The sequence below is a fragment of the Neofelis nebulosa genome, chromosome 4, assembly GCF_028018385.1.
Source record: "Neofelis nebulosa isolate mNeoNeb1 chromosome 4, mNeoNeb1.pri, whole genome shotgun sequence".
NCBI lineage: Eukaryota > Metazoa > Chordata > Mammalia > Carnivora > Felidae > Neofelis > Neofelis nebulosa.
In genome coordinates, this window is record NC_080785.1 from 168838292 (window position 1) to 168862487 (window position 24196).

General features: G+C 64.9%; 1 protein-coding gene across 1 annotated transcript; it reads left to right on the forward strand.

The window, feature by feature from the left end:
* The first annotated feature begins 2262 nt into the window (after positions 1 to 2262).
* MKNK2 (MAPK interacting serine/threonine kinase 2) lies at positions 2263 to 13689 on the forward strand. The gene is made up of 14 exons (XM_058728473.1): positions 2263 to 2422; positions 2559 to 2694; positions 5944 to 6031; positions 6146 to 6247; positions 6326 to 6423; positions 8420 to 8499; positions 8825 to 8898; positions 9179 to 9283; positions 9417 to 9472; positions 9577 to 9672; positions 10117 to 10311; positions 11018 to 11182; positions 11922 to 11965; positions 12283 to 13689. Exons 2-14 carry the CDS (start codon positions 2644 to 2646, stop codon positions 12515 to 12517), a joined length of 1389 nt encoding a protein of 462 aa, XP_058584456.1. The 5' UTR covers positions 2263 to 2422; positions 2559 to 2643; the 3' UTR covers positions 12518 to 13689.
* The last annotated feature ends 10507 nt before the right edge of the window (positions 13690 to 24196 follow it).

A 24196-nucleotide genomic window follows, 5' to 3' on the forward strand; every position in this document is an offset into this window, starting at 1 on the left:
CCACCCGCTTAGGGGGCCCATCATGTGCATCGCGGCCCCTCCCAGCGCTCATACAAGTGTGTGCTCCCCTCGCGGTCCCCACCTTCTCACACAGGGGGCAAGGGACTGCAGGACTCGGCAGGGGACACTGGTGATGTCTGGGGACATTTGTGGCTGTCATAACTTGGGGCGTGCTCTACATCAAGTGGGAGGGCACGGACACTGCTCAGCACCCCGCAGTGCCTAGGACGGCCCCCACGAAGAATGACCTGCCGCTACCAAGGCCATTGTCCTGGCTGCCCACCTACAGCCTGGGGCCCACAAAGGGACCACCTGTCTGGGCTGTGTGACGCTGAGGCAGCTTGTCTGAACGGTGCCCAGTGCTGGGCCTGGCTTCTGGCTTTGGGAACAAGTCTGTCCCCACTGGCCAGGCTCCAGGATTGGCCACCAGGCCCTGAGCGTGGCTGCACCTGGGAAGATGGCCCTGGGGCGAGGCCCTCGTTCGTTTCCGTTCCCTGAGGTCAGTGTGAACGGCAACCCCACCCAGGTGCACACGTGAGGGCGGACGCAGCTAAACACCCACACTGGGGTGTAGACCGACTTTCCTGTCCTGGGCTGAACCACGTTCCCCAGAAAGATACCTCTGGAGCCCGTGAATGTGACATCTGGCGACAGGGTCTTGGCAGGTATAACTGGACAAGATGAGGGGTGCTGGAGTAGGGTGGGCCTGGTGCCACGAAGCAAAGAGCAGACGCAGAGGAGACGGCCACCTGAAGGTGGAGGCGGGGAGCAGGGGGAGGCGTCTACAAGCCTGAGGGACTCCAACCCTGGAAGCTGGGAGAAGCAGGAAGCATCCTCCCCTGGAGCCTTCGGAGAGGGTGTGGCCCCGCGGAGACCTTGATTTCAGACTCCTGGTCTCCGGAATGGGAGAGCATACATTTCTGTTTCAGGCCTCCCCAGTGTGCGACGCCGTGTTACAGAAGCCACAGAGGCTAACACACTTACACAAGCCCCGTAGGCACAAACACACAACCATGCACACACAGACGCTCAGACACACCTATTCCTTCCAGCAATATTCAGTGAGCACTCCCTGCGCCAGGCCCCGTGTGCTGGGCTCTGGACGGGCAGTGGACAGGGCTGTGCTCTTATGGAGCTGACCTGAGGAGGGGCAGTGACCCATCTGTACCCCCCTGAGCCACCCGAAGCGCGTGAAAACCTGCAGGTAACCATGTACACACAGAGAGGGCTCCTGTAGAGGCAGAGGTGGGAGGGGACAGCCAAGAAAGGAGGGAGGGAGGAGGAGGAGGCAGCTTCGAGGTGGCCTCTCTGGGGCAGGCAGGTCTAACAGCCACACCCCAGGCACTAGAAGCCAAAGTGTGTGTCTACACAAACACACACACACGCACACACACGCAGGGGACAGAGGACTTGGGGCTGACTGAAGTCAGGTGTGGCCTGAGCTGTGGCCTTGGCAGGCGGCACATAGAGGCAGCCCCCTGGAAGGGGACAATTCAGTTTCAGGTCAGCGGGGCCCGGTTGGGGGGACAGTTGGGTTTGGGTGGTGGCAGGGCGAGCTGAGGTCTGGAGGAGACGGAGGTGGGTTCACCCCACAGGCTTGCGCTTCCATGCGCCCAGGGCTTGGAGTCTGAGGACTTTGCACCACAGTGCTTCAGGGACAGGGAGCTGGCCCAGCTCCGGAAGGGCCGATTCTACCAAGCCTGGGTGGTGGGGGCGCCGGCCCAAATGGGATGGCATTTTATCTCCTGTCCTGGCTGCCCCCCACCCCCGGGGCTCTTTCTTGGTCCAGGGTCCCAGGTTGTGGCATTAATCAAGAGAGAGCCACAGCACGCTCTTCCGGGATTGGGGAGCTGCAAGAGGGAGCCATGGTGTATTCTAGGGCAGGGAAGTCGCCCAAAGGAGTCGGTGTGTCCCAGGCCCTGGGCGGCATCCCGGGGGAGTTGCCAGAGCGTAGGGCCCGGCTTCAGCTCGGTGCCGGGGATCCGCGGGCCTCCCAGGGCCTCAGACGGCCAGTCCAGCACCCACACCCCTGCCCACAACCGCCAGCATCCCTCCCAGGTCCTTCCCTGTAGCCCCGCGCACCTCACTGCGCAGGCGCGCGGAAACCCCTCCAGGCCCGAGTGCGCAGCCGCACGCGGCCCGGAGAGCTCTCCAGCCCCGCCCCCGTTGTGCGCTTGTGGGCGGGATTGGCGGAGGCGGGGCATGCGTATTGGGCGGGGCGAAGCCTGGCCTATAAAAGCGGCGGCGGGGCGGCGCGCTCGGCTCCTCTCGGCGGCGGCGGCGGCCCAGGCAGAGGAGTCCGCGGTGGTGGCGGCGGCAGCGGCGGCGCTGTTCCCCGCGCGGTCCGCGCAGTGGGGTCCGGGCTGCGTGTCTCGGGCGGCGGCGGCGGTGGCACTGCGGCCCCGGCCCGAGTCCGACCCCGGTGAGTGCGGCCCGGCGACGCTGGCCTGGCCCCGACCCGGTCTCGGGGATCGGGCCCCGCGGAGCCTCGGCGTCCGGGGCTCACGGCGCGCTGGCCGCAGCCACTCACGTTCTCCTTTGTCTGCTCCCGCCTGCAGGGTCCCCTACCCGGCCGCCCCCCGCCCACGGGCCGCTCCCCCGGGCCCGCCGTCCCCTCCCCCGCTGGCGGGGCCCGGACAGAAGATGGTGCAGAAGAAAACAGCCGAACTTCAGGGCTTCCACCGTTCGTTCAAGGTGAGGGCCGGGTGGGTTTGGGGTCGCCTGGGGCTGGACCACTCGACTGGCCGGTGGGGGGCGCGTAGCCCCCACCCCCGGGATCCACCCGTGGCTGCTGCCCGCCCTCCCCGCCCCCCCCCCCCCCCCCCCCGCCGTGTGTCTGGGGCTGCCCCAGCCGGGAGTGCGCTCGTGGGGGTGGTCAACGGGCCACAGTCCAGTCCCCAGCGCCCTGGGAACTGTGAGGTCTTTCCTCTAGGAACCCCAAGCGCGGTCAGGGCCCCCAGGCCCTTGGGAGCACCTGGTTGTGTGTCCCCTGCAAACCCCGGTGCACTGCTAGGGAGCTCAGGCCACAGTCCAGTCCTCAGCGCCTTGGACCTGTGGGTCTGTGGGGTCTTTCCTCCAGGAATCCGAGGTAGGACTGCAGGTCCCAGAAAGCCCTCCTAGGTGGTCCTTGGAATAAGGGAGTGAATTGGATGCCCCTCAGCCCTGCGCCTCCCAGACAGTCCGGGCCCAAGTGCTATTTCCTGTGGGAGCAGGAAGTTTCTGCGGTGGCCCCACGGCTGCAGTCTTGGTCTCAGATGAGCGAGTCTGGGGGGGGCGGGCAGGTGCTGGGGAGGGGCCCCACGGGGCTGGCTCAGGGGACGCAGTGATGTCAACGGCCTCCCCACCCCACCAGCCGCGTTATGTAATGGCTTCCCTGGGCCTTCTTGGGCAGGGACCTGTTGCCCTGTAAAGAAGGCAGGACCTGGGTGTGTGTGGGCACGCGCACGCGCGCGTGTGTGTGCGTGCGGCGCACTTTCATGTGTGTGTGTGTGTGTGTGTGTGTGTGTGTACACAGGCACTCCCAGAACCGGGGTGGGAGGAGCGAGCTGAGACTGTTTGGGTTAGAATTCCCAGGCCTGTCCAGCCACATCTCGGGCCAGCGTGCCCCACCCCTGCCCACACGCCTCTCATCCTCGCTTTACCCCCTGCCAGGGGAGCAACAGCCTTGGCAAGTCCAAGTGTCCGGGGCCGGGCTGAAGCGGGGGGGGGGGGGGGGGGGGGGACCTGAGACGTCACCGGCAGTGGTCTATTCCCTCCTGGGGCTAGGCATGAGCTAGGACAGGGTCAATGTGAGGGGCCAGCACGGCAGCCAAAGCAAACTCGAACTTTCTGGATGATTCCAGCTGCCTCCTGCCAAGGCCTGCTGACTGGAGGCCTGAGGCCAGCCCCAGGCCCAGCCCGCCCACATTGCTTGGGACTGGAGGCTGCTCCCAGGTGGGACCATGGGGGTCCTGAGGTGTGGGAAGGACACTGGCCAGGGAGCCTCAGCTGTGAGAAGGTCCTCTCAGCCACTCTGGGACTCCCCTCCCGCCATGCTGAGCTTGCTTCTTGGGCTGGGCCTCGCCCTCGCGCCCCAGTCCAGCAGCAGCACTGCCGGGACCCTTTCTGCTGCTGGGCGCCTCCCAACACACTTTCCCCATTTTCAGTTGGGAAATCGGATGTTTGCCCCGAGTCTCCCTGCAGGTGGAGACAAGGACACAGGAGCTGCTTTCATCAGGGGTGGCCAAGCCACCAAGGTGGAGGCTGGGACAGGCTGGTGGGGGTGGCGAGGGGACCCGTAGGCCCCCTTGAGGGTCCTCGCACTGTTCCTCGGTCCGAGGAGCTACAGGCAGCTTCCTTCCATCACCCAGCCACAGACACGGGTCAGGCCTGGGGCCGAGGTCACTAGACGGAGGTGAGCGGCTGCTGGCTGCTGGCCCTGAGCGCCCCCCCTCCCCCCCGCCGCTGTCCACCCCTATGTGGTTACCCTGGGGCCCCTCCTCCCAGGTAGAAGTAGTGACCTGGCCCCTCTCGAGAGCTCTGGAGGAGCCCAAGGCAGGGTGCCGGTTTCTGGCGTTGGTGACTGTGTGCCTGCCTCCCCACGGAGGCCAGACCCCCACCGGGCAGGGCCAAGGGCCGGAGCACTCCCTTCTCCCGTCTGCCTGGCCTGGCCCAGCCCAGGCCTCCTCGCAGCCCTGCACAGGGGGGTGGGGAGGCTGAGAGGCCTGCGCCTGTGTTTTCAGCCGCTCCCTCTGACCTCCGCCTGCCCCCTCTGCTGCCGGCCTGGCTTCCGGGCCTCCCGTTTGTAGGAATCTGGCCCAGCTCCTTCTGCCCTGGGCCCCTCCGTGTTTCTCTGGGGTTTTCCTGGAGTTCCTTCTCTGGATGATCCTCCTGCTGGAGCCCCGTCCCCAGTTGCCCTGAGGCCCCAGGGAGGGGCAGTGACCTGGCTCGGGTCACCCAGCATCAGCAGCACCACCGTGCACAGAGGCCCCCTCACCCACCTGAGGCCCCGGCCACCTAGTCGGCCAGGGTGCAGGGAGCTAAATTAGAGCTATCTCCTGAAGGCCTCTGCTGGGCCTCAGTGTCCTGGCCTCAAAGGCCTCACATCTCAAGCCAGGGGCCATCCGTCCTCACTGTGGCCCATCTGCTCTGCAGAAGATTATTCCAGCAGCTCTCTGGGGCGGGTAATACAAGGTTTCTCCAAGCCCCAGCTGCCTTCCTTCCCTGCTCAGGGTCTAGCACCCTTCCCCCCGTCCTGGGGACTAGCGGGTGACCTCCAGTGGGCCTCTCCCTGCAGGGCTGGTTTCTTAGCTGGGCATGGGGGCCTGTGAGGAGCTCTGTCCTGGTGGCAAAACGGGACAGTGCTGGCTGTGGCCCGGGCAGGGCTGGGCAGAGGGCAGTCTGGTGTCTACACTGTTGCAGCCGGAGGCCTTGGAGGCCCGTCCTGTGAGCCACGGTCGGGCGACAGTGGGACCTCAGAGGGAGCAGCGCATGACCAGGAGGGCAGTGGCTCCCTGTTTCACAGAGGGAAGACTGAGGCCAGAAATTCAGGGCCTCGTGCTGGAGGCTGTGGGAAAGCAGGCAGGGTCACCCCTGCTGGGAACCCCGCCTAGAAGCCAGAAGCCGGTGGTGACTCACCCCCTCCCACTGACCGCCTTGCTGTCTTTGATCCTCTGCAGCCCAGGGGGCCAGTTGGGCTGCAGAGGTTGTCCCGGGTGAGCCGCGAGGCCTGGCCTGGGCACCATAGTGACTCACGCCAGGCCCTCTTGCCTGCTCGGGGCCCCTCCCCACAGCGCATCCCTTTCCTGGACACCCCGAGGGCCCTGGGGTTCGGGGGAAGAAGGACCATTTCCTTACAGTCAGGCAAAGCCAGGCTTTTGTCCCCCTGGACTTGTGGATGCAGACGCGGAGGCTGGGTCACTCTCTGGGCAGGTCCTGAGAGCCCTCCTGTCCCGTCCCCTGCAGGGGCAGAACCCTTTCGAGCTGGCCTTCTCCCTAGACCAGACCCACCTCGGGGAGACCGACCTCAGCCTGGAGCATCCCGCCCGCCCTGGTGAGGGCCGGAGAGGAAGGTGGCGGTGCGGGAGGGCCGGTGCGGGAGGGCAGCAGGGGCTGCCCGCTGAGCAGCTGAGCAGGGCGGGCCTCACCTCCGGGTCTCCCAGTGCAGATATGCCCGCCAGCCAGCCCATCGACATCCCAGACGCCAAGAAGAGGGGCAAGAAGAAAAAGCGGTGCCGGGCCACCGACAGCTTCTCGGGCCGGTTCGAAGGTCAGTGAGGACTGCAGGTGGGGGTGTAGGGAGACGCGGCCAGCCCGGCGCGGCTCTCACCGCACCCCTGCTCCCCAGATGTCTACCAGCTGCAAGAAGACGTGCTCGGGGAGGGTGCCCACGCCCGAGTGCAGACCTGCGTCAACCTCATCACTAACCAGGAATACGCCGTCAAGGTGAGCACCAGCGCCCGGCCGGCTCCCCGCACCTCTCCCTGCAGCGCCTGGGCTCTGGCCCTGGCCGCGGGTGGCGGGAGGAGGGAGCTGGCCTTCGAGCTCCCGGACCAGCAGCTGGGGGGAAAACTAGTATCTAAAAATGGCCCCAGGGCCAGTGACTCAGGCCACCCTTGGGAATCTAGGTCAGCCTGCTCTGAGCCCCTGGGTCTGGGCAGGAAGTGACCGTAAGGAGCCGCTCCCTACACAGGTGGCTGAGGACCTGGTGCCAGGGCGCCTGAGAGCTGGGGGCTTCGGTCAGAGTTGGCTCTTGCCTGCTGGGTCACCCCAGGCCACTCCTCAGCGACCGGCGGTTCTCCGTGTTGGTTACAAGGGTTAAAAGGCAATGCTGTACTTGGGGCCCAGGGAGGCTTGGCATCTGGGGAGACCAGGGTGTGGCCTCGAAACCTGTGTCTCTTGGCCGGGCAGTACGGCCCTGTGCTCGGAGAAACCGTCCGGTCTTCCCTGGTGACCCTGCATCCGGGTGGGGTGGGGTCACAGGAGGCTGGCAGACCAGGAATGAGGACCGGTGCTCCCCGGTGAGCGAGGCTGGCCAGAGCCCAGCGCTTTAGTAGAAGTCTGATGGTAAAAGTGGCCATCGTCCCTGCCCCGTGAGTTCCAGGTCGGGCGGCATGATGGTGCCAGAGAACCGGATGCTTAGCTTTGAGCGCTTTCTGTAAAACAAACAGGCAACGCACTGAGTGTTTTCCTCTTAAGGACCGTCGGGCAGCCTGGCCTCCTGTGCCCCTTCGACAGTTCGGAACGAGGCTCTGAGGGGTTAGACAGCCTGAGTCAGACCTTGTTTGGCCTCCTGTAAGGTCATCCCTCTCCCCCGAGGGACTGCAGTTTCCTCCATGAGGTGGGGTCCTAGCCAGATTCCCAAGGGGTAAGATGAGGTTCTTCAGGAGGGCATGGATGCTGGCATTGTGTCACGAGGCCCCGACATCTGGTTGGTCTGCCTCTCCGAGGCACGGGTGCGTTTGTCACCAGACAGGTGGGACAGCACGTAGGCTGGGCCCCGGCAGCACGCGGACACCATGCCTGCCTGTTGCAGGGGCGAGCTGGTGGCACACCGTGTTCCCCTTCTCCAGGCCGGCAGGGAACCCCGGGCCTGCCCCGCCTGCCCAGTGAGAGGGGCCTAACATCCAACCTGGGAAGACGTTCCCAGTGGGTGCCCGGGGGCCGAGGTGGCCCGGAGAGAGCCAGCTGGCACCTTCTGCCCCCACTTCTGTGGGCGAAGGTGTCTCGGGGAGAATCCGGGAGGCAGGTGGGCCCAGAGCTGCCAGGTGCCGGCGGGATCGGGGGCAGAAGCTGGCTTCCAGAGGCTCTGGAGTCGCGGGGAGACTGTCCCTGTTGGTTGACAGGAGGGCCCATCTGGGCTGGCATGAAACAGGCCTGGGCTGAGGGGCCCGTGGCAGCTGCCCAGACTGTCACAGAACAGGGGAGGTGGGACTTGGCACCAAAGTGGGCAGGGACGGCTTGGCTGGCAGCCAGGCACCCCAAGGCCACTCTAGTCCCCTGTGTGGTGTGGGAGTCCGCACCGTGGCCACCAGTCTCCCAGGCAGGGAGGGGATGCTGACACCCTGAAGGGGCATTTTGCCGGCGTCTCAGGCCCCAAACATGCCCCCGAGCCCTGTGGGGTCAGGAGCGGAACAGGCCCGCTTCTTTCTGCCATTCTTGTCCAGCTCGTCTCTCCCCTGATGCCACTTGGGAAACATGTTGCAACCCCCACCCGCCTCCCCCCAGCCTGTGCTGACGCCATAGTTCTGGCTTCTGGCAAATTCTGGGCCGCAAGAGGAGAGCTCTGCTTAGAACTTAAGGTCTAAGCTCGAATGGGGTCTCAGCTGTGGCGCAGGGCAGGTCTCTGGTGGGAGCCCCTTGGGCTTTGGGAGGGGCTCTGGCTGACCCACTGCTCTGTCTCCTGCCCGCCTTCCCCCCCCCCCCCCCCCCCCCGACTTAGATCATCGAGAAGCAGCCTGGCCACATTCGGAGCAGGGTTTTCCGGGAGGTGGAGATGCTGTATCAGTGCCAGGGACACAGGTAACGTGACCCACTTTGCCACAGAACCGGGCCCTTAGCCATCTTTCCGTGTGCGAATGGGCCTGAATGCCTCCTCACCCCCAGCAAGCATTTGGGGAGCATCCAGTGTGTGGCAGAGACTGTGCAGGGTGCACCGGGGAAGACCCAGCGTTAGGCGGGCAACCCAGAGTGGGCAAGGTGGAAGCAGGCCCGTGGCCCCAGTCCCAGCCTTCCTGTGCACAGGTGGGGGTGGAAAGGGTGGGCCCCTCCTGGGCTGGGCTGTGGGTGCACAGGGGCCTTAGGAAGCCTCCCTCCTCTCCTGCCTCTCCAACCCCCCACACCTCAGGAATGTTCTAGAGCTGATAGAGTTCTTTGAGGAGGAGGATCGCTTCTACCTGGTGTTTGAGAAGATGCGGGGCGGTATGTGGGGCCTGGGGGACGTTTGCAGCTGTGTCCTATGGGCTGTGGGCTCGGCCACCAGGGAGGACTTTTCAGATGTGCTCCTCCTGCACATCAGAGGGGGCTTGTGGGGTCTGAGCTTCCTGTCCACATGGCAGCTCAGGGTTGAAGGCTCTGAACCCAGGGAGGCCAGAGTGGGCACTTCCCTGTCGGGTGGAAGTGGGCACTAGGCACTGGGCGGTGGCCTGGAGACACGGAAGTGACGCGTATGTGTTTTTCCTCCACCACGGCCCGGCCCCAGGCTCCATCCTGAGCCACATTCACAAGCGGCGGCACTTTAACGAGCTGGAGGCCAGCGTGGTCGTGCAGGACGTGGCCAGTGCCCTGGACTTCCTGCACAACAAAGGTGGGTGGTGGGGCTCCCTTGTTCCCTGGGATGTCCAGCCTCGCTCCCTGTCCAGCCTCGCTCCCTGTCCAGCTGCCTGAGACTCCTAGAAAATGCCTCCTCTCCCTCCACTGAGTCCCGGTTCTCACCGCAGGCATCGCACACAGGGACCTAAAGCCAGAAAACATCCTCTGCGAGCATCCCAACCAGGTGAGGGGCGCCGGGGAACCGCCTTCCCTGCGCCAGGGCCCGGGCTGGGTTGGCCTGGACCGCCGCCCCCCCCCTCCCTTACCGCCTTTTCCCACCCTTCCTAGGTGTCCCCTGTGAAGATCTGCGACTTCGATCTGGGCAGCGGCATCAAACTCAACGGGGACTGCTCCCCGATCTCCACTCCGGAGCTGCTCACCCCGGTGAGGCGCCCAGGCAGCAGGCACGCAGCGACCCGCTCCGTTCTGCTCTGGGGCTGCGCGGCCCGCTGCCCCTGCCGTTGCGTAACCTCGAGGTGCTGGCTGCTCTGCTGCCTAGCCCGTGGAACTGGGGCTTTTGCTTAGCAACAGCCACTGATTGGCCCGCGGAAAGTGGCGGGCGGGGCCACGGGCGGGAGGGGAGGGGCGGGCTCCCAGCACCTGCCGCTGATTGGGTGGCTGGGCGGGTGGGCACCTGCCACCTGTTGATTGGGCGGGTGTGAGGGCGGGGCCTGCCCCCAGCCCGTCTCTGATTGGCCCAGGCTGGGCATCGGGCACCGCAGGCTCAGGTGACCCAGTGTTGGGGCCTTCACGTGATGCCGGGAAGTCCCGGCCTGCTGCAGTCCCCTCCTCCCCTCCACGGGCCCTGACGCCTCGTCCCGCCCGCAGTGCGGCTCAGCGGAGTACATGGCCCCCGAGGTGGTGGAGGCCTTCAGCGAGGAGGCCAGCATCTACGACAAACGCTGCGACCTCTGGAGCCTGGGTGTCATCCTCTACATCCTGCTCAGCGGCTACCCGCCTTTCGTGGGCCACTGCGGCAGCGACTGCGGCTGGGACCGCGGCGAGGCCTGCCCGGCCTGCCAGGTGCGCGCGTGCGCCCCGTCCCCTGTGCGCCCGGTGCGTCGCAGGCCTGGTCTGTGCGCGCGTGCGCCCCGTCCCCCCCTTGTGCCAGTCTCTGAGCATGTGCGTCCCCCACCCCCAGCACCCCTCTGTGCCCTCCCCCAGGGCCTGCTTGCTGCCGAGATCCTGGCCTGTGATGCCTGATCCATCCACGGGGCAGTGCTGGCCTGGTGCTCCTGGGGTTACACAGACTCCTTGGTTTTATGGTCTAGGAGAGGAAGCATTTGGAGGTCAGGAATCTGCCGTCCGGCAAGACTAAGATTTAGGGTTTGGGATGATCACGTTTCAGCCTTGTGGCCTTCTGCTCCCATGAGCCCGGCTGCCAAGAGTTGCCTTTCTGCTGCTTGGCTTCTCTTGGGCAGAGTTCACTGAGCACTCTCCTGAGGCCAGGTCTCTAGTCCAGCCTGCTTTCCTCTCAGGCATTTGGCCCCCCAGAGCCCCCGGTCCCGCCAGCTGACCTCAGGGCCCCCACTGCAGCCCCTGCCCACCCCCCCTTGCTGTCTGGGGGCCAGCTGTTCAGGTCACGGGTTAGGCTGCATGGCTGGGTCTGGGGCCTACGGCAGCTTGTTAACCGAGCAGCGTCGTGGTGTACCCCGTTGCGTCCAGGCCGGTGTGGATGTTGGGGTAAGTTGGCTGCAGCTGATTTCACCCCCTTGCCCCTCCCCCACAGAACATGCTGTTTGAGAGCATCCAGGAGGGCAAGTATGAGTTTCCCGAGAAGGATTGGGCCCACATCTCCTTTGCTGCCAAAGACCTCATCTCAAAGCTCCTCGTCCGCGACGCCAAGCAGAGGCTGAGCGCCGCCCAAGTCCTGCAGCACCCCTGGGTGCAGGGGGTGAGTGAGCCCTGCTGGGGACCTCCTGCCTCTGGCCCGCCTCCGATGGGCAAGGGAGGGACTTGGAGCAGGGGTATGAGCATCCCCGGGGAGGCCAGCATCGACACCCCCAGATGCAACGTGGGTCTGAGGCCCAGCCTTGGGGTCTGCAGGGGCCCCAGGCGCAGCAGTCAGACCCACCACCTGCTTCTAGCCGGGCGCCAGGACTGCAGAAACTGCTTGAGCTTGTGCCCTGGAGGCACCGGGGCCTCTTCCCGCCTGGCACAGGGAGCAGGCTGAGGTCGTGCAGGTGTTAGGCAGGTGGCAAACCTCGGGCAGGGCCCGCCAACCCCAGTCCTGCTCCCTGTCCCCCCACCCCCAAGCCGGGAAGAGCCTGGCGTTTCTCTGGCCAGCAGTGCCCCGAGCCAGGCTGCCTGCCCAGAGCAGGGAGGGCCCACGGGCAGGAGTCTTAACCAGACGTTGGCACCGGGAGTGCACAGGAAGCAAAGGCTGGGGCCCTGGTGTCAAGGCCGGCCGGTGGAGGGGCTCCCAGCCCCTTCTGGGGCACCGGGAGACCTGTGGGGCGGGGGAGGGGGCAGGGTGCGGGTCCAGAGAACCGCTCTGGGCTTCTGCTCTGCCCTCCCCCTGGCCTGGCTGGGCTCCAGCAGATACACCCCCCCTCGCCTCCGTCGCTGCCAGCGGGGCCCCGGGAAGGCAGCTGGGCTCTGCTTTCAGCTCCGCCTCTCCCCTGTCCTTACAGTACGCTCCAGAGAACACCCTGCCCACACCCATGGTCCTGCAGAGGTGAGACCCACGGGGGAGGGTCTCGGGCCCGAGAGCGGGGGGGACCCCAAGTCGGGGGTGGTTAATGTTAAGATGATTAAAATGACAAGCCGTCTTTAAATCGGAGGGCTTGGAAAGCCATCTAAGCGCTTGGGTGTCCTCGTACCAGTGATGGTGATGGATTGGGCCCCTGGCGGGGGTCCTGGTCCCCCAGGGAGGCTGGGCATGCCTGGGGCCTGCAGCCCCTCCCCCCGAGGTACTGCATAGACTCTAGGGGTCCCAAGGGGATCGGGCCCCGAAGCTACCTTTCACCTCCTTGGTGACTGCCCCGTCCCCAGGAACAGCTGTGCCAAAGAGCTCACGTCATTTGCGGCTGAGGCCATCGCCATGAACCGGCAGCTGGCCCAGCGGGAGGAGGACGCGGCCGAGGAGGCGGAGCAGGGCCAGCCCGTGGTCGTCCGAGCTGCGCGCTGTCTGCGGCTGTCGCCGCCCTCCCAGAGCAGGCTGGCCCAGAGGCGACAGCGAGCCAGCCTGTCCGCGGCCCCCGTGGTCCTGGTGGGAGACCACGCGTGACCCCTCCCTCCCTCTGTACATAGGTCACTCCCCCCCCTACCCCCCCCCATCAAATCTAAAAAGTTTTTTAAGCTATTGCCAGCCGGTGACCAGCAGGCTGCCCTCCCCTGGCTGGACTTCGAGGCGCTAAGCTCAGTTGGGGGGGCTCTTTTTATATGAGGTTTTTGCTGTTGGCTTTTTTTCTTTTTTCTGTCTCACCCCCATTTTTTTTCCTTTTAAAGGTGTTAAAAGCAAAGCAGGCACCTGGGGAGGAGATTGGAGGGTGTGTCGCCGGGCTTGTCCCGTCCCAGCCCCAGATACTCACCTCTACTGTGAAGGGTCCCCACGCCCCACGCCCGCCCTGCCCAGATGTGACTCAGGAGAGGAGGGCACTTGTCGCCTTCCAGAGCTGGGGGCACAGAAGCGCACCCCTTCCCCAGCCCTCACAGTATTTGCAGGGACGGGCCACCCCCACGCCTCCCCGGGGTGACACAGCACCTCTTTAATCCCTCACCCTGAAGCACCCTGGTCGCTTGGTGGGGTGGGGGCTTCTCAGGTCTCCCTTGTGGCTGGAGGGGGCTTGGGTGCGGGCAGGTGGCAATCACGGCTGCCTGCTGGGCCCCGCCTCTGACTGACAATCGGGGCTCCCTCGAACCTTGACCTTAAGCTCTCGCCGCCCCCTCCCCTGCCCTCTCCAAGGGGGACCCTGCCCACCCAGGAGGGCAGTGCCAGAGGAAGTGGGAGGGGTTGGACAGGCGCCCGTCAGCCAACGTGGGGGTCCCTCAGACCCCCACCCTGGGCACCGGAGTGCCCTTTCTCAGGGCTCAGTCTGACCATGGCCACGTCCTGCCCCTCACCGCCACCCCTGGGTCTGGTGAGGAAGCTCTGTCACCACCCCCCCCCCCTTACTCCTCCTCAGAGCCAGGGCCCAGCCAGGGGTCCTGCTAAAGCCCCCCGCCCCCAAGGGCAGCGTTTCTGCGTGCCCACCTTCAGGAACACGGCTACAGCTGCCACGGCCTCCTCCCGGGCACCCAGGAACCTCCGTGCCCACCTCCACCCACCTTGGCGCCGGGGTCAGATGTTGAGTGACCGCCGGGCTCGGGGCGACTGACCCCCCTCTTCCCTCGGGTGGGAAACACTATGCAATACAGGCTTCCCTCTTCTCCATGTTCGTGTGCTTCTGCCGGGGGGGGGCGGTGTCTCTGCAGCCCCCCCCCCCCCACCAGGGCAGCCTGGCCCCGGGGTCTGGGCGAGACTCCAAGGCAGGCCGGGCCTGGATCGCGCCCCCCACCCCCCACCCCCCCCCGGCTTCTAGTTGTTCGTCCCGTTTTGTTCGTTTTTTAAAGACATCGGTTGACTTCCCTTCCCTGTTCTTGAATACTTGAATGTTGGGGGGCCTTGTGGGTTGGGGGAGCTCACATGCCGCTTCTGTGGCAGTCTCTGGTGGCCGGTGGGGACTGACTGCCCCTCCTGTCCCCCGCCCGCCTGGATCTGTGGACTGGCCTTTCCAAAGACCCCGGGGGGGTTGGGGGGAGAAGGCCGCCCCGCCCCCTGCTTCTCGCCCATCAGTGATTTCTACGTTTTGCAACTGGGGATTCTGCCTTTTTGTAAAAAAAACGCACCCCCCGCCTGCCGCGGGTGCCGTGGCCGTTTTAACTCTGGAAAGCTGAGCTGTGAGGAGCTTTTTTTTTTTTTTTTCCCCCAAAGGTGGGGCAGCCACTTCCTCCCCGTCACACGGACAGTGTGGCCCAGAGGACTGTCAGAACCGCTACTGTGAATGGGCGCCCGGCCCCTGGCCCTGGGGGAGGGGAACGGCAACGTTTCAATGTTCAGATGTATAAAAAAGACAAAAAAAAAAAAAGAACCTCAAGTTTTTTAGAAGTGGGGGGGAAACATCAAGCACTTTAACTGTACTGCACCAGGTGAACCGATACAGCTCATCTTCCTTACACCAACGTCAATGCCGGACTTTTGTATTGTTTTGTAAGGATTTAATAAAAGTCATAAAAACTTGGGGGCCCTCGTCCTGGTTTTCTGTTGTGTGACGAGCAGCCCCAAACCATTTGTCGATTGTCGGTCTCGCCGATGCCGTTGGAGTCCAGGGTTTGGACGGGCGCCGAGGGGGTTGGCCTGATGCTCGGGGGCCCGGGCCCTCGTCTGTCCGCGGCGGCTGCGGGCCCGGCTTCCTCCCGGCGTGTGGGTGGCTGTGCCAGACTGAGCGGACAGCCAGAGTTGCCCGGGACCGAAGCGGGAGCGGCCAGGCTGGCCTGCTCTTGGACGCCATCACGTCCCTGCATCCAAGGCAGGGCCCTCTGCTGTCCCGGAGCCGAGGGTGCGCAGAGGCGAGCAGCTTGGGGTGGTGGGGCTGCTATCTTTGGCCGATGCAGCCCGATGAAACCCGGTAATTCCAGCCTGTCCCGTGTGGCTGGCCCTCGGCCATCATTAAATTCTTGCTGCAAGCAGGCTTTTGTGCTGGATAGCCGGGGCTGACCAGATCCCGACAGGGAGGCAGTGGACCAGGGAGGGCTTCCTGGAGGCAGGAGACGGTGGGGGGTGGGGCGGTGAAGTCGGCGGTTAGGGGGCGTCAGCCTGGGCTGCCGCGTGCTCCGGCTCATCTGAGAAGCCAGGCGAGGTGATGAGATAGGGCCACCCGGGGCAGCTGCAGGTGACCTGGGCCCTGTGGAGCGGGGGGCCGGTCCTCAAGTGTGCCAGGCTCAGTTCCCGGAGCTCCTGTGTCTGCTTCCCTCCCTGAGCGTCCTGTGTTCAGGATCCAGCCAGGGGGCAGGCGCTAGGATCGCCTGGGCCAGCAGAGGCTGTGGGTCACCCCTCCTGCTCGGACCCCGGGGCTCAGAAACACAGCCTCCCCCACCTGGCATCCCCGAGCCTGGCCCCACCCCTGCTTTTGTTCACCTCCCTCCTAGCCCTCCCCCGAGACCCCATGGCTGCCCTGCCCAGGACTGGACGGCCACCAGCCCCCTCCAGGGCCACCCCCCACCAAGTCCCTCTCTCGGTGCCTCTGGGCCCCTTCCCCGGCTCTGGCCCAGCCTGACATGTGGGTGGGTCGGAGTCCTGCCGACCCTCACCGATGCCCTCTCCCTGCCCCCTCCCTGCCCCCTCCTGCCCCCTCCTGCCCCCTCCCTGCCCCCTCCTGCCCCCTCCTGCCCCCTCCTGCCCCCTCCTGCCCCCTCCCTGCCCCCTCCTGCCCCCTCCCTGCCCCCTCCTGCCCCCTCCTGCCCCCTCCCTCCCCCTCCTGCCCCCTCCCTGCCCCCTCCCTGCCCCCTCCTGCCCCCTCCCTGCCCCCTCCCTGCCCCCTCCTGCCCCCTCCTGCCCCCCCCCTCCTGCCCCCTCCCTGCCCCCTCCTGCCCCCTCCTGCCCCCTCTCTGCCCCCTCCTGCCCCGTCCCTGCCCCCTCCCTGCCCCCTCCTGCCCCCTCCCTGCCCCCTCCTGCCCCCTCCCTGCCCCCTCCCTGCCCCCTCCTGCCCCCTCCCTCCCCCTCCTGCCCCCTCCCTGCCCCCTCCCTGCCCCCTCCTGCCCCCTCCCTGCCCCCTCCCTGCCCCCTCCTGCCCCCTCCTGCCCCCCCCTCCTGCCCCCTCCCTGCCCCCTCCTGCACCCTCCTGCCCCCTCTCTGCCCCCTCCTGCCCCGTCCCTGCCCCCTCCCTGCCCCCTCCTGCCCCCTCCCTGCCCCCTCCTGCCCCCTCCCTGCCCCCTCCCTGCCCCCTCCTGCCCCCTCCCTGCCCCCTCCTGCCCCCTCCTGCCCCCTCCTGCCCCCTCCCTGCCCCCTCCTGCCCCGTCCCTGCCCCCTCCCTGCCCCCTCCTGCCCCCTCCCTGCCCCCTCCTGCCCCCTCCCTGCCCCCTCCTGCCCCCTCCTGCCCCCTCCCTGCCCCCTCCTGCCCCCTCCCTGCCCCCTCCTGCCCCCTCCCTGCCCCCTCACTGCCCCCTCCCTGCCCCCTCCCTGCCCCCTCCTGCCCCCTCCCTGCCCCCTCCTGCCCCCTCCCTGCCCCCTCCCTGCCCCCTCCTGCCCCCTCCTGCCCCCTCCCTGCCCCCTCCTGCCCCCTCCTGCCCCCTCCCTGCCCCCTCCTGCCCCCTCCCTGCCCCCTCCTGCCCCCTCCCTGCCCCCTCCCTGCCCCCTCCTGCCCCCTCCCTGCCCCCTCCTGCCCCGTCCCTGCCCCCTCCCTGCCCCCTCCTGCCCCCTCCCTGCCCCCTCCTGCCCCCTCCTGCCCCCTCCCTGCCCCCTCCTGCCCCCTCCCTGCCCCCTCCTGCCCCCTCCCTGCCCCCTCCCTGCCCCCTCCCTGCCCCCTCCTGCCCCCTCCCTGCCCCCTCCTGCCCCCTCCCTGCCCCCTCCTGCCCCCTCCCTGCCCCCTCCTGCCCCCTCCTGCCCCCTCCCTGCCCCCTCCTGCCCCCTCCCTGCCCCCTCCTGCCCCCTCCCTGCCCCCTCCCTGCCCCCTCCTGCCCCCTCCTGCCCCCTCCTGCCCCCTCCCTGCCCCCTCCTGCCCCCTCCTGCCCCCTCCCTGCCCCCTCCTGCCCCCTCCCTGCCCCCTCCTGCCCCCTCCTGCCCCCTCCCTGCCCCCTCCTGCCCCCTCCCTGCCCCCTCCCTGCCCCCTCCTGCCCCCTCCCTGCCCCCTCCTGCCCCCTCCTGCCCCCTCCTGCCCCCTCCTGCCCCCTCCTGCCCCCTCCCTGCCCCCTCCTGCCCCCTCCTGCCCCCTCCCTGCCCCCTCCTGCCCCCTCCCTGCCCCCTCCTGCCCCCTCCCTGCCCCCTCCCTGCCCCCTCCCTGCCCCCTCCTGCCCCCTCCCTGCCCCCTCCTGCCCCCTCCTGCCCCCTCCCTGCCCCCTCCTGCCCCCTCCTGCCCCCTCCTGCCCCCTCCTGCCCCCTCCCTGCCCCCTCCCTGCCCCCTCCTGCCCCCTCCCTGCCCCCTCCTGCCCCCTCCCTGACGGGCCGGCATAGGTACAGCCTGTTCTACCAGTTGAGTTGTGTTTCTTCCCGGCTGATCCCGCCCCTTCCATGTCTCTCTCTCTCCCTCTCTGGCTCATGGAGTGGCAGGAAAATCCTGAAGCTGGAGGACCCAGGAGCCTTTCCCATGCTGATGACTGTGGCGCCCCACCCGCCTCCACCTGAGAAAGAGGAGGTGCCAGCCACGTCCGAGGCGCCAGGCAGGTGACGTCTGTGACCAGGGTCTCTGTGCTGCACAAGACGGTGGCTCGCGTTGGAGCTACGTGCGCGCAACGGGGGCTGGGCGGGTGCATGGAGACCCTCATCTTCACAGTTTTTCTGTAAAGCTAAAGCTTTCTTTAAAAATAAATTTTACTTAAAAAAAGTAGTGGGTGCCTGGGAGGCTCAGGTGGTTAAGCGTCTGACCTCAGCTCAGGTGATGATCTCCCGATTTGGGGTTCAAATCCCGCGTCGGGCTCTGCGCTGACAGCTCAGAGCCTGCTTAGGATTCGCGTGCTCTCTCTGCCCCTCCCCTGCTCATTCTCTCTTTCTCTCAAAATAAATACATAAAACCTTAAAAAAAAAAAAAAAAAAAGCCAGGCGTAAAAGGCCACGTGGTGTGTGAGTCTATGTGTGTGAAACGTCCAGAACAGGCTCATCCACGGACAGGAAGGGGGCTTGTGGGGGCCGGGGCTGGGGACGGAGAGAGGGTGACTGCTGATGGGGACAGTGTTTCCTTTTGGGGCAATGGAACTTTCTGGAATTAGGCAGCGGTGGTGGGTGCACAACACGGTGAATGTACTACACAGCACCGATTTGTTCCGGAAACTTCACCTCAATTTGAGTTAAAAAGACAAGCAGAGCAAGTCTGTGTAGGGTGGGTTACATCGGGGAGTAATTTAGCACCCCAAGGTGGGGGGCACACAGGCACCTCCCTCAGAGCTGGGGACTCCTGCAGGTTTTGTCCCTGTCGCTGTCACCAGTGCCCATGCCGAGCCCTCCATGTGCCCCCACCCCACCCCTCCCCACCCCCAGCTCGCCGGTCCTGCTGTTGGGCAAGGCCAGAAGAGAACATTATGGAATCGAGTCAGACGTGAGGAAGAACCTGCCTGGATGGGGTAAGCCAGCGTGAGGGGGGCGGGGCACTGCGTTCCCAGGGGCTGGGACACCCCGCGAGGTGGGCCATCGGCCTTGACCATTTCCAGCATGCGGCTGCCTGCACACATGCCCTCGGTCACCTGGGCCTTTCACTCCTCCCCACGTGGGGCTCAGGGTTTATGGCAACCTCGGGAAGATGCTGTAGGGTTTCTGTCACGTCCATCATTTCCCCCATGAGGACTCAGTTTCCCCAAATGGAACGTGACGGTAATGGCTCCAGCTACCCCCGACTCAGTTTCCCTTTTGCGACCGCCTGTGAAGCAGCAGGAGGCGGGGACACCAACAAGGGTCAGGGAGGACGGGGTTCTTGCCCAGCGCCGCAGCCTTGGCTCGGGGGTCAGGACGCTCGAGCCCGAGGCCCTCAGGGAGAGCACCTGGCCTGAGGCTGGCAAGTCCCCGGAACAGAGTCACAGACACGCGGGCGGAGCGTGGCTCTGTCAGTGTTCTATCAGCACGTTCCTGGCGGCACCTGAAGGTGCCAGGGCCGCCGAAGCTTGTGGGTCTAAGCCCTGGTCGCTCCTCACCCAAGGTCATCAGCTCGGTGACTCAACCCTGCAAGTAGGAGCCAGGACCAAGGACAGGTGAGCGAGAGCCTCTCCTGGGCACAAAACCTTAGGGGCTCCAAACACGGGGTCTTCAGGGTCTTCCGGAGACAATTGCAGATTCTGGCATTCAAGCAGCACCCGGTTCCCCCAGTGGTAACATTTTGCAAAACTGTGTTACAATGTCGCAACCAACACCGGCTTTGCTACAGCGCAGCTGGCCGGCGAGTCCCGATTTCCAGGTGTCTCCGCGGGCTCCTGCCCTCCGCCCCAGGGGCTGCAGCAAGAGCGCCCTGATTAGCTCCAGGAACTCCCTCCCCTCTCTTCTCCTTTGGAAATAGAAATGCATCAGACTGGACTGTCGAGCTGGGGGCCTCTGACGGAACTTTCTGGAATGACGGACATGTTCTCCCTCTGAGCTGCCCAAGACAGCAGCCACCAGCCACTGTGTGGCCGCTGAGTGAAATGTGGTCAATACACATGAGGAACTAAATGCTTTCATGTGTTTCTTCTTATTTGGTTTCAATGTATGGAGCCTGGCAGGGCTGGTGGGTCTCCAGCTAGAAACCCTCCAGCGGGCCAAACCCTCCCTTTCCAGGCCTCTGCACTGTCTGGGGTTGGTCCCCAGTTCCTGTGTCCTCAGTCCTTACATCCTGAGCCCTGGGTACACAGTCGGCACTCGATAAATGCTGGTGGAGGGAGAGGTTGAATGAGTGAGGTCTCTGGACCGTCCCCCCCCCCCCGCCCCCACCATCTAAACTGACTGTGGCGCCTCCGTGTGAAGCTTGGCTTGCCCTCCGGGGCCTCACTTTGCCCCATCTGGATAGTGGGGCAGGGGTGTCACGGACCAGGGCAGGGTGTGACCTGTCTTCCATACCTTTATCCCTCGCTGGTGCGGTTCCTTGGGGGTTCACACCCTGTGATGGCCACCCAGGGTAACACACCCCACAGCAATGGGTGACATCCGGGGGTGTCCCCTGGACCCCCACCCTAGAGTGAAGGACAGAGCAGGGGACAAAGACCCAGTGGGAACGGAGAGCTCCCGGCCCTGTATTTGGGGCCAGAGTGGGTATTCCAGGCACTGCAAGCAGGGAGGAGGACGCAGTTTTCGGATGGGGAAACTGAGGCACGGAGAGGTCAAGTCACTTGCCTCCGTGCAAACAAGCAGCATGCACAGCTGGGGCCGCAGAGCCCTGAGAGCACACATTCCTTCCCCGTGTTTTACAGTCCGGCCTCCCCTGCCTGCCCCGTCTCTCTCTCTCTGTCTTGTCCCTCAGGACACCTCCCTCTCTCCCTCCTTTCTGCCTTTCTTTCTCTGATAAAAGCAGCAAATATTTGCGACATATCCAGAACTATTTTATTTCCCAGAATGAAAACACATAAAATATATTTGTTTTAAAAAATATGGGGCGCCTGGGTGGCTCAGTCGGTTAAGCGTCCGCCTTCGGCTCAGGTCGTGATCTCGCGGTCCGTGAGTTCGAGCCCCGCGTCGGGCTCTGTGCTGACAGCTCAGAGCCTGGAGCCTGTTTCAGATTCTGTGTCTCCCTCTCTCTGACCCTCCCCCATTCATGCTCTGTCTCTCTCTGTCTCAAAAAAAATAAATAAACGTTAAAAAAAAAAATGTGTAAGTGGGGGCGCCTGGCTGGTTCAGTCTGTTAAGCGTCCGACTCTTGGTTTCGGCTCAGGTCGTGATCTCACAGTTTCGTGAGTTCGAGCCCCACATCAGGCTCTGTGCTGACAGCGCGGAGCCTGCTTGGGATTCTCTCTCTCTCCCTCCCCCTCTGCCCCTCCCCTGCTCGCTCTCTTTCGGTCTCTCTCAAAATAAATACTTAAAACATTGTTTAAAAAAGTTTTAAGTTAACTAAATGTAGGCATTTATGGTGCCTGCCCTGGGGGGTGGTGATAATGGTTTTCCTGACGCTTGGGGGGGGGTCGGGTGGGGGGAGGTCTCTGCCTGCAGCCAGTTCTCCCGACCGCTCTCCAGCCTGTCCAGCAGCGTCCTTCTGTCACCCGATGTCACCTGCAGGGCTGTCTCCCGGGCTTCTGCTGCTCCTGTCGGGTGGGTCCTGGCTGGGTTGGGGGCAGGAGCCCGGGAGGGCTGGGGTTTCTCTGTGCAGCCGGCAAGGAGAGTTTGGGAATCCAGAGCCATCTGGGGGGGGGGGGGGGCAGGAGGTGAGAGCTTGAAGACAGGGAAGCAGAGGAGGATGGGGGTGTTTAGATGGGGTGCCCTGTGTCCCCATGTTTGCCAGAACACATGCAATCGATCGCGAGGGGTTTCCCTGGAGGGCTGATAGGGGCTGGGTGATGCAGCTGGGTGCGTGTTGGGGGGAAAAGACCGGACTGGGGACCCACAGGGGCGTGTCCAACACGGACCACGCCCTCCCCCCCTCCCCCCGCCCCGCCCCCGGGCCTGCTCTGGGGACCGTCCAAAACCAAGACAGGGCAAAGGGACGTGCTCCAGCTCATGGCTGCATGACAAAGAATCCCAAAGCTCACGGCTCAAAACAACCATTTAATTTTCTCATGATTCTGTGGGCCGGGAATCTGGGAAGGGCTCAGCTGGATGGCTTGTCCCGGACCCAGAGGGACCGCCTCCAAGATGGCTCTTCGCTCACGTGTCTGGCTGCACCTCCGTCTCGGCCTGTCTCTGTAGAGTGCTCGCCTTCCAGCACTTTCCGTGCACGGCACACATCTCTGGCATGGCTTCCGGAAGCCCAGGTGAGCCCAGGGAAGGGAAGCAGAAACTGCTAGGCTCGAGCCGGCACATCCTCTTGGGCAAAGACAAGTCGGGTCCCAGGGACGGAGGGAAGAGGTCCCCAGGCCCTCCTCCCCCAGGTCAGGACCAAAGTCGACAGGTGCGTGTCTGCAGCCTCTGCCCCGCGTTCGACCCGGAACACACGACGTTCAGGGAGGGACCCAGACACTAGAGGCCACACGGGGTGAGTCCACGTGTGTGAAACGTCCAGAACAGGCTCATCCAGGGACAGGAAGGGGGCTCGCGGGGGGGCTGGGGGAGGGGGTGGGGGCCGTGACTGATGGGGACGGGGCTGCTTTAGGGATGATGGAAGGTTCTGGAATTGATTGTGGTGATGGGTATACACTATGTGGATATACTAAAAACCCTGAGTTGTGCACTTAAAATGGGTGATTTATAGATCAACAAAGCCACGGCGGGGGGGGGGGGGGGGGGAGGGACATAGGCACAGCGGCCACACGGTGGACACGACCTAAGCGTCCGTTCGTGGATGGAGGACAAACACAATGTGTCCATCCACACGCTGGAATGTGACCCAGCCTCAGGAAGGACATTTCTGGCCGGTGGGGCCTCTGACCTTTTCTCCCCACCCCTCCCCCAGGGTCTCCCCCCCCCCCCATTTCCAGCGGGCGGAGGGGGAGGGGACAGGATGGGGAGCATCTCACCGGTGGAGTCACCCGCCTGGCGCTGGGCGCTCGGGGGCCAGCCGGGTCTGGGGTGGGTGGTCTGCGGCGGGGGGAGGGGCCAGGACTGGGCGGGGCGGGGGCGTGGCCAGCAGGTGGGACCCCCACCCTGCCATCTCCTTCGGGCCCGCAGCTGGGGGCGGGGGGAGGCCCCCTTCTGGCCGCTTGGTACTCAGTTTGCTAACCTCTCCTCCATCCACCCCCGGCCCTACTGTGGAGACCTCCTCGTCTAAGACACCGTCCCCGCCTCGCCCTCTGCGGTGAAGGTCTGCGGAGCTCGCGGACTTGGCCTCCCGCTCGCTCCTGTGACCCGGGCCCCGCGTGGGACCCTCCCAAATGCTGCCCTGGGGAAAGGGACATTACAACCCTCAGGCGTCTGGTGCCTCGGCTGTTAACTGGGGGAGGGACGGGGAGGGACGCAAACCCCAGTGCCAGGTGTCACCAGTAAAGACTCGTGATGCAGGGGACTTTGGATTTTCCACGTCCTGGGAGAGATACGTCAAGGGCGGGGGGGTGGGGGGGGAAGGAGTAGGATCCCAGTCACTGTGGTTCCTGAGGGCACCTCCTTCCTGAGAAGGGCGGAGTGCTTCCAGAACATTCCAGAATATTCCCACTTGTATCCTCCTCCCTGGTCAACAATTCCCGGAGTGCAACAGTCAGCCTGGAAGCTTGTAAAACGTGAGGTGGGCCGGCCTCTGGAGCGCGTGTGGCGTAGGGGACAGACTTTGCTCTGCAGTGTGGTCAACAAGTCGGTGGGTTTATCAGACCCGTGTCGCTGAGTCTCAGACGCCCTTCTGCTTATTCGGAAAGCGCAGGCCCCAAACCTGGTTGTCCCCCTCGCTGCCTCTCCCGGGCCAGGCTTCCCGGAAGCACACAGCGAGACAGGCATGGGGGGAAGGCTTTCTTTGTTAGGGTTCCCTGGGAAGATCCGGTAGGGCGATGATTCTCAACAGGGGTAACCGCCCCCCACCCCGGACACTGGGCCACATCTGGGGGCATCTCGGGGGTGTCACACTGGGGTGCCCCTGGCATGGAGCATGTGCTTGGCCCCCACAGCGACTAGGACGCTCCACAACTGAGAACCATCGGGGGGGGGGGGGGGGTGCAGGAGCCAGAGGGGAAGGCAGGCGAGCAAAGCGGGGACAGCACAGGTGGCCCGAGGGGAGACAGGAGACCTATTTATTTATTTAAAAAATTTTTTTAGCGTTTATTTATTTTGGAGACAGAGAGAGACAGAGCATGAACGGGGGAGGGGCAGAGAGAGCGGGAGACAGACTCGGAAGCAGCTCCAGGCTCCAAGCTGTCAGCACAGAGCCCGACGCGGGGCTCGAACCCACAGACCGCATGATCGTGACTGGAGCCGAAGTCGGACGCTTAACTGAGCCCCCCAGGCGCCCCAACAGGAGACCTATTTAAAACCCTGCCCTCCCTGTTGGGATGAGCACTGGGTGTTGTATGGAAACCGATTTGACAATAAATTTCATAAAAAAAACAAACAAACCCCTGCCCTCGCGGTCCCACCCAGGCCGCCTGCCGTGACTTGGGGGCCTGTTTGGTCCCTTTGCTCCAGGTGGGTCACAGGCCCCCAGGATAGCTCCCCATCACGCTCACACTCTCATGTGGCCCCCACCCACGC

Excerpts from the sequence above, each read along its gene's own strand:
- MKNK2 (XM_058728473.1), top strand. The coding sequence starts at position 2,644 with ATGGTGCAGAAGAAAACAGCCGAACTTCAGGGCTTCCACCGTTCGTTC. Across the intron at positions 6,248-6,325 it reads CTTCTCGGGCCGGTTCGAAG|ATGTCTACCAGCTGCAAGAA; the intron begins GTCAGTGAGGAC and ends CCTGCTCCCCAG. Across the intron at positions 8,899-9,178 it reads GTTTGAGAAGATGCGGGGCG|GCTCCATCCTGAGCCACATT; the intron begins GTATGTGGGGCC and ends GCCCGGCCCCAG.